Genomic DNA, 8,806 nt, shown 5'->3' with positions numbered 1-8,806 from the left:
ATTTTTAAATTTGATTTGTTTGTTTTAAAAAATATGATTTACTAGTTTATGTGATTTATTTTAATTTGTATTATTTAATTTATTTGTAGAGTTGAGTCTGCCCATTGGAGATTGAAAAACATGCTGCAAACTAGTTTTGGTGATTTGTGTAAAAGTTGGGATGCTGTGAATATGATGTTGAAGAACCAAATATGTATCATTCAATCTTCTTTTCAGAAAACCATCAAGGATGTTGAGCACGGGTATAATTCATCATTCTTTCAAAGTCTGCATCATTGTGTATCAAGGAAATGTTTTAAAAATAATTAAACATAAATAAACAAATAATTAAACATACATATAAATATATAATTAATTAAATAAACTTAAACATAAATAAACAAATAATTAAATATAAAAATAAATTAACATATACCTCTCCTTCTCATAGCCTCCGAGCCACGTGATGCTCGTACTGTGTCAACACACGTGTCACCGTCGATCCTCTGGGAAATCCGGTCTGTTGATCCTGATCATCAATATCAGCAGCATCATCCGACTGATCAACATCATCCGACTGATCAGCATCATCAGACTCATCAGCATGTGCAGAAGTATTAGGAATATCATCAGCGGCTTGCTCCATAGGTGGAGGCTGAGGGACATCCTCCTCCATATGTGCATGCTCAGTGGACTCAACATCATCATCCTGGACCTCCTCTCGTCTTCGACGACGCTGCCTAATTGGACGATTTGCTTCGTTGCGTCGTCTGTTTGATGTTGTTGGTGGAATTCTCTTTACACCATCATCTCTGTCACCTATCAAGTTGCGAATAATTTGACCAAACGCACCTCTCATTCTAGGCATTGCAATATATCAATATTAAAAACAAATAGAAAAATATTTAAAAAAACCCAAAAAACCATTTCGAAACTTTCGCCGGAAATGAAACTTTCGAAACTTTGCATGCATCTCAAAGTTTCGAAACGCGTTTTTTCGTAACTTTCAGAATATTCGAAGCTTTTACGTTTCGAAAGTTTCGTATTGTTCGAAATTTTTGAAAGTTTTTACTTTGAAACTTTCAAGTTTAAGGAAACTTTCGAAACTTTTGTACTTCGAAACTTTCAAGTTTAACGAAAGTTTCGAAAGTTTGAAATTTAAAAAAAAAAATATGTTTCGAAACTTTCATATTCAACGAAAGTTTCGAAAGTTGCCTTACTTTTTCACTTCGGATGTTTGAAAGTTTCAAACTTTTGGTAGGGTGGGAGAATCGAAAATTTCAGAGTTTCGAAGAAATGGGTGAAAAAAGGAAAGTGTGTTTTATTTTAGAATTTTATAGATGAAATAAGGACAGTATTGTCTTTTCCTTATGGTTGGGGGTGAGAGGTAAAAGAGGGGGTACACAGTACAATTCTCTTAATTAAATAGTGTGGCTTATATGTCACTGTTGGCCCAAGCAAAAGCCCAAACACAGAAATCTATCCAGTGGAGTAAGAATCCACACTTCATCTTCATCTTCGATTCTTCATCATCTTCTAACATAAACCCTACACCGACTCAACAACAACAACGCCATTACCGAACTCAAACACACATAACCAAATACTTTTAAAACATGTCAGGAGTCGGACCTCTTTCTCAAGACTGGGAACCCGTCGTTCTCCGCAAAAAAGCTCCCACCTCCGCCGCCAGAAAGGATGACAAAGCAGTTAACGCAGCTCGACGTTCCGGCGCCGATATTGAAACCATGAAGAAACGTTGATCCCTTCCCCTTTTCATTTCTTCAATTGTTCATTTTCATTAATCCCTAACCCCTAGGATTATTTCATTTTTTATTGTTCCGTTACGTGTCAAACTTGTTACTTCGTTAACTAACAAAATATGTTCATTGTTTAATCGTTGTACTTTTGATCGAAGCGATTAGATTACTTTTTCGGTTTTTTTATTTTAATTTTGGATTGAAACTATCTTCTTAGATGTTGATTCTTGATATTTCTTATTAGGTTTCAGCTTGTTATTTTTTTTTTTAGTATTTCAATTCGCAATCTTTTGTTTTTTGTATGTTAAATAATGCGTGTCTTGGTGATTATTTTTAAATTATTGCTGATAATTGTCATGCTGATCATTTTTAACTGGTGCTATGTGGAGTTTTTCATTTCTGTTGTTGATTTTGTTCACCTATCAATATAATGCGTTTAAATTTGATGTTAGACTCCGGATTATTGGATTCTCAAACTTTTTTATACAATAAATGATTGATCTATGTGGCACTGATACTTTAGATTGAGGGCAACATGTGTCGGTGATCAACACCTATACATCTAGTCATGTAATTGCATATAATTACTTCCATTTTTTCAAATTCTTATTGGTGTTGATGAGTCGGTGTCGTGTCTGATGATTTTGTATGTAGTAGTGCTTCATAGTAGTTTATGAGCATTTTGTTTTAGTGGTTTTTGTTATTATTTTATGAGCAGTTCTTTTTCACTCGAACGATCCTTTACTAGTAGTATAATTGAATGTTTTGCATTTCTCTTCATATTGATTCGTTCCTTTTTCTGGTCAGAGTGTTGATTTTGTTATGTTCTATACAGATAATGCTGGAACAAACAAATCTGCCATTGCCACCACTTCATTGAACACTAAGAGGCTGGATGATGATACAGAGAATTTAGCTCGTGAGTGTTTAATTACTATCCTATTATTTTTCTTCTTCTCATTTCGTACTACTGAAAGAATATTTTGCATCTATTTGAGGGATTTAACGTTCAGCTATTGCTTAAAGGCTGTTTTGATTAGTGTTTCCCTGTATAAATTATCTTGTTGGTTGAAGCATGTGAATTGAACTGGAAGTATAACTTTATCACTTTAAAAGTTACAGATAAGTGTTTTACTACTTGGTACTGACTTTTGCAATTTGGAATATCATAAGAACGTGTTTGGAAGTTTCATTTGTATATCTTGCGCAGTTATTGGTGAAATTCATATGCTTTTACGAGCTTGTACTTATTGTAGATATAACATGTGCTTTTTTTTGCTATATTATTTTATTACCCTGGGTTTACTGTGCTAAATTTGGAGTATCATATGAAAGTTCTTGGTATTGTTATATGCAATTCTGACATAATTACTGAGAAAATTCATTTTTCTTTTATCTTGGTATTACTGCGAATTTACGTACTATTGTAATACCAGATTTAGGTTTCTTATACTAAAAGTTCTTGATCCATTTTCCCTGTCACGACTCACGACTACAACAGTAGAACTATCTGTTGAAAATCAAACTCCTTTTTTATATGACTCACCTCTGTTTACTTTAATGCTTATACCTCGTAACTGGACTTGTTTGTGCAGACGATCGTGTCCCAACTGAACTCAAGAAAGCTATAATGCAAGCCCGGATGGACAAGAAACTTACTCAGGCGCAACTTGCTCAAGTATTGTTGACATCACCCACCCCATAAGTTTTGTGTCTTAATGTTACATTATTTGAAAGTTTGATATTGATAACAAGCATGGTTGCTTGCAGATTATCAATGAGAAGCCTCAAGTGATCCAGGAGTACGAGTCAGGGAAAGCGATTCCAAACCAGCAGATAATTGGCAAGTTGGAGCGAGCTCTTGGTGCCAAACTGCGTGGAAAGAAATAAGGAAGCTAATCTTATATCTGTGTATGTAGTTGGATCTATATTTCACTCTCGAAGCTAATCTGACGGCTGTTATGTAGTTGGATCTATATTTCACTGTCCTTGGTTGGTTGCTTTTGCATGTATGCTTGAAGCTTTCGCCTGTTCGAACTTAATCATGCAGTTTCGTAAATAAAGTTGTATTTTCAGCATAAATTTACTTTTGACCGTGACATGGGATTGGGCATTCAAAATATAGTGTTCATTTAATAGGTGAGCTTTTTTTTTTCTCCCCTTTTTTAATTGAATATTTTTATAATCTTAAAAACTGGTACAATTAAATATAAATTGAAATTACATGTAAATATGTATTTTGATTTATAAAATAAAATGTATCACTTATATAAGTATATAGTTATGAAGTTACTCATACGATATTTCCCTCTATGCTCTAATTACATAGTTAGCATTATTTTCGAATTCAAATTTTACCTCAACAATCTGGATCCCTATCAATGCATATATATTTTTTGAAGTGATAATGAAGTTATGAATTCGACTCCCATTATGCCTTTTTAGTAAATCAAGATATTTATGTGAAGAGTTTATTTTTGGAGACCAATCACTTGAGACAAGTGTGTTATATTCAAGCGAGTGACCTCTCCTAACATGTTTTTCATACGCAATGACTAGACATTGAACTCGACTCATTACCAAATGTTTAAGGGGTCCAAGTGTCTATAACTCCTTCACTTGTGCTCTGTGTTGGTTTGCTTATTCACTTCCAGTGCAAATGTTATCCTGCATCCTCTAGTATTTTATTTGTCTTTTTAGCATATAAATGAAACATTAATTATAAATTTTATTAATACCTTAATTTACTCTGCCTCAATCAATTTAACTTTTTTGTTAAGTTGTCTTAACAAGGGTATGCTTATAAGGAAAAACGCATGCACGTTATCTACTTTATTTTCTTTTTAATCTAAACCATCTATTTTAATCAAAAGAGTTAATAGGCGACACTCTCACTCAAATAAAAACTTAATTCTTATTAGATATATGCCTCCTATACGGAGTATATATACTTTTTTTATATAGTACCAATTACTAAACTCAAATATAATTACTAGGAGAGGTATATCGCATTGGCACGGACTCAAATTCCCTACATAAAAAATTTCATGTAATGTTTAATCTTGACCGTTAATCTAAAATCGGATGGTCGACTGAGGTCGATTGCAACATGGTGCTGTAACTACACTAAATCCACTAAATGCTGTTGGCATTGGCACCTGATTTAATTTGAAGGAGTCTAGTGTGGGGGTCATGTTTTGTCCTTTTGGATTCAGTTAATTAGGCCTGACAAACATGCCGGACTCATTGATTCTTTGTATTACCATACCCCTCACCTTTCCCCTATTTATTATTAGGTGATTCATGACCATTGTGAAAAACTTCAAACCCTAAAATGTGCTCCACTACTAGATTCTTTTTGGTATTTTAGATCTTAAACCTTTATAATATATCTTCCTGCATCTATAAGTTCACCAATATTTATACTTATATTAGAGTGAGTGACCTTTAAGAATTTTTAAGGAAACTGATAATTTCTTTTTTCATCCAAATACATATTTTGAGTTTCTTTAAAGTCTATATTTTTATTATGAATTTATGATAATTATTAATATTTAAATTTATAAAAACAGTTTTCTATATAAATAAATAAATAAATACTTAAAAACATCTCTAATAAGAGATATTTGTAAGACGATAAAAAATAGTATCAACACTTTCATTGAGACTTAATATCAATGGTGTTTAGTTGGTTGAAGAGACTTGCATTAACTCTCATTTTATATGTGAAAGGAGCTTCACTTTTACAAAAACATTAATATATTTATAGTGTTGTTAAGAAATAAAAAAATACAAATTTTGTGTGGAGAAAGTAATTTTTAAATTTTTGATAATTGAATATACAAATTTTAATACACTATTTTAATATTTGATTCCATAACATGTTCCAACCGTTGCTATAAACGTTGTGGCTTAGACCCGTTAATAATTTTTTTTTCAAAGTTTTAGATAGATAATTAAAGTGTTTAGAAAAATAGTAAAAGAAAGTGAAGAGGAAATAACATAAATATTATAAATAGTCTTTGATTTAAGAAAATTATAATAAACTTGAGGACTAAAGTGCAAAGAAAAATGTCACTATCATTGTTATTTTGTTCTTAAAAGCTGATTGATCAAAATGAGTGAAGAGTGAGTCAAAGTGCCGTCTTTGAATTTCGAAGCTACAAAATGCAAACAAATGCTTCTCTCCTTCATCATCTTCTTCTTGATTCTCGCATTACCCTTTAGCCATTTCAAGTGTTAAGTTTTTTTTTTTCTGCAAAAATGGTGGAAGATGATGAAGGGTATCAAAGGAAAGCAAAGATTGCAGTTGTTGCTATTATTGTGCTTGCTTCTGTAACTGTCTTTGCTTCTTTTGTTGCTTTTGGTTACTATTGTTACATCTGTAGCAAAGTTTCTAAACGACGTCGTATAAGCCATAAAGGTTTGGTTCTGTTTTTTTGTTTTCTTTTTGGTTGATGAGAAAATATGAGAAAATGGGTGTGGTTGTTTGAGTGCTGGGAAGAGAAAAGTTTCAATTTTTAATACTTTGGAAGAAAGAGTGATAGAAGGGTTATTGAGATTTAACACCAATGAAAAATGGACTGCTGTTTTTTTTTGTACTTTTCTATTTTTGGTTTGCTTGGAGTTTTTTTTTTTTTTTCTGCTGTATTTTTTTTGCCAACTCTTGATTTGGGTCTTTTGGAATTTCTGTAAAAAATGTTTCTTTTAAATAATATAGTGAAAAAATTGTCTTTTTTTTTTTTTTTGTGTGTGTGGGGGTGTGGAGAAATTTTAGTTTACTTGAATTTTATGCAGTTTACTTGTTGCAATGTGCATTGGTTATGCAATTTACATGTGATTATTTTTTGTCTGAAAATTTTGTGTAGTTTTATATGAAGTGAAATTTGATTTTGCCACCCTGCCCTTTTCAACCTTAGATGTCCAATTGAACTTTTTATATAATAGTCACTTATTGATCTTTATATTGGAATTTGATGTATAATATGTAATATTGATACTGCTTTTTTCATGATTAAAAACTATAATAATGCTTTTTATAAACTTTATGATTTTAAAGTAGCTTTTGAGTGTTTTTAGGCTTTCTTTTTCTACCTTTACATGATAAAGTTGATGGACCATTTACTGATACACTTTGTTTGGTTTTATGTTAGTCGAAGACGCTAGCCTTAACGAAAAAAGCGACTTTGCAAACCTGCAAGTTGTTGCCGAGAAAGGACTTCAGGTGTTCACTTTCAAGCAGCTGCATTCTGCTACTGGTGGCTTCAGCAAATCAAATGTTGTTGGTCATGGTGGATTTGGACTTGTTTACCGTGGCGTGCTCAACGATGGTAGGAAGGTTGCAATTAAGTTCATGGATCAAGCAGGAAAGCAAGGAGAAGACGAGTTTAAAGTAGAGGTTTGTACATTTTGCCACCACTTTTTATTGCATATAGACTTGATTTCGTTTGTTATTATACCATTGAAATTTTTAGTTTATGGATCATGATGATATTTTTTTTCGCAATGAGCCTATGAATTTGATATCGATCAGTGGCTTGGAAAGGTGTTTTGTTTTGAGAGTTGAGTTGAATTAGTTGATTATTACATCTCAATATTGTAGGTGGAATTGCTAAGTCGGTTGCATTCTCCGTATTTGCTTGCATTGCTTGGATACTGCTCTGATAACAATCATAGGCTGCTGGTGTATGAATTCATGGCGAACGGTGGCCTGCAAGAGCATCTTTATCCTATCAGCAGTAACAGTAAGTTGTGAAATTAATCTCTATAACTTTTGCACACTGCAAGACTTTTCTTCTAAAATTTATGTTATTTTTTATGTTGGAGTTGATTTTGATGAGTTGGCTTTTTTGTAGATTCCAGTGTTGCACGCATTAGTTTAGATTGGGAAACTCGATTAAGAATAGCACTTGAAGCTGCCAAGGGCTTGGAGTATCTTCATGAACATGTCAGCCCTCCAGTGATTCACAGAGATTTTAAGAGCAGCAACATCCTCTTGGACAAAAAATATCATGCTAAAGTTTCTGATTTTGGATTGGCAAAGCTTGGACCTGATAGAATCGGCGGACATGTTTCAACTCGCGTGTTAGGCACCCAAGGATATGTTGCCCCCGAGTACAATTCATAACTCATAATCTGTTTTACATTGTTTTGTTTATTCCTCTTTAGGGAACTATGTTATTGGTGTAAAATATACACCGACTTTACTGATGATAAATCTCTGTCGGGGAACTTGACTGGTCATTTGTTTTGTTTATTTTGATCCTTGAGTAATTTTGTCTGATGAAAAATGTTTGATTGTGCAGATATGCATTAACAGGGCACTTAACAACAAAATCAGATGTCTACAGTTATGGTGTTGTACTTTTGGAGCTTCTCACCGGCCGACTGCCGGTCGATATGAAGAGACCTCCAGGGGAAGGCGTACTCATTACTTGGGTATGTTTGTTAATTCTTTTCACTCTTCTTGATTCTAAAATACTCAGTGAAAGTCATTTGGGGCATGTTTGGATTGAGTTATTTGAGTGTTTCTACTATTAGGGAGAGCTTATGGAAACATCTTATGACACGTCCATATGCTATTTTCGGCTTATTTCTATAAGTTGTGCATGATAGTTTATGAAAACAGCTTGTATCTTATACGAAAACAATTTAACTTTATATTATTTTTGTTCAGGCTTTGCCCCTTTTGACGGATAGAGAAAAGGTTGTAAAGATCATGGATCCGGCATTGGAGGGACAGTACTCAATGAAAGATGTTATCCAGGTAGCGGCGATTGCGACAATGTGTGTGCAACCAGAAGCAGATTATAGGCCTCTCATGGCAGATGTTGTGCAGTCTTTGGTTCCACTTGTAAAGACTCATAGATCCACCTCAAAGGTAGGAAGCTGCTCTAGTTTCCATTCCCCCAAGTTGTCACCTGCTCAACATGTAGTTAATGCAAATATGTAACTATGTATAATCATCATTTGGATAAAAACATGCATGCTCACTACACATAGATTTGTATGCTTGGTAGTCTATGGTTTCTTTGTAATCTTAAATCATGTAGTGCCCTTTTGTAGGG

The 8,806-nt window shown here is 33.3% G+C and overlaps 2 protein-coding genes across 2 annotated transcripts; both read left to right on the top strand.

The window, feature by feature from the left end:
* Positions 1-1,451: 1,451 nt before the first annotated feature.
* LOC101500895 (multiprotein-bridging factor 1b-like) lies at positions 1,452-3,884 on the top strand. The gene is made up of 4 exons (NM_001364756.1): positions 1,452-1,737; positions 2,575-2,658; positions 3,335-3,417; positions 3,510-3,884. The coding sequence occupies exons 1-4, from the start codon at positions 1,596-1,598 to the stop codon at positions 3,627-3,629; spliced, it is 429 nt and encodes a 142-aa protein (NP_001351685.1). The 5' UTR covers positions 1,452-1,595; the 3' UTR covers positions 3,630-3,884.
* A 1,976-nt stretch (positions 3,885-5,860) lies between these two features.
* Positions 5,861-8,806, top strand: LOC101501535 (probable serine/threonine-protein kinase PBL7). Its single transcript, XM_004487516.4, has 6 exons — positions 5,861-6,162; positions 6,893-7,137; positions 7,342-7,483; positions 7,595-7,853; positions 8,045-8,177; positions 8,416-8,806. The coding sequence occupies exons 1-6, from the start codon at positions 6,003-6,005 to the stop codon at positions 8,689-8,691; spliced, it is 1,215 nt and encodes a 404-aa protein (XP_004487573.1). The 5' UTR covers positions 5,861-6,002; the 3' UTR covers positions 8,692-8,806.

This window comes from Cicer arietinum, chromosome 1, assembly GCF_000331145.2.
Source record: "Cicer arietinum cultivar CDC Frontier isolate Library 1 chromosome 1, Cicar.CDCFrontier_v2.0, whole genome shotgun sequence".
In the NCBI taxonomy this organism is placed as follows: Eukaryota; Viridiplantae; Streptophyta; class Magnoliopsida; order Fabales; family Fabaceae; genus Cicer; species Cicer arietinum.
Note: the sequence above shows the minus strand (reverse complement) of the source record. Positions and strands in the feature narration are given on the sequence as shown.

Bases quoted from the DNA above. Each gene is read 5' to 3' on its own strand.
- LOC101501535 (XM_004487516.4), top strand. From the start codon at position 6,003: ATGGTGGAAGATGATGAAGGGTATCAAAGGAAAGCAAAGATTGCAGTT. The intron at 6,163-6,892 runs GTTTGGTTCTGT...GTTTTATGTTAG, and splicing joins ACGTCGTATAAGCCATAAAG to TCGAAGACGCTAGCCTTAAC. The intron at 8,178-8,415 runs GTATGTTTGTTA...ATTTTTGTTCAG, and splicing joins AAGGCGTACTCATTACTTGG to GCTTTGCCCCTTTTGACGGA.
- LOC101500895 (NM_001364756.1), top strand. From the start codon at position 1,596: ATGTCAGGAGTCGGACCTCTTTCTCAAGACTGGGAACCCGTCGTTCTC. The intron at 2,659-3,334 runs GTGAGTGTTTAA...TTGTTTGTGCAG, and splicing joins TGATACAGAGAATTTAGCTC to ACGATCGTGTCCCAACTGAA. The intron at 3,418-3,509 runs GTATTGTTGACA...GGTTGCTTGCAG, and splicing joins CTCAGGCGCAACTTGCTCAA to ATTATCAATGAGAAGCCTCA.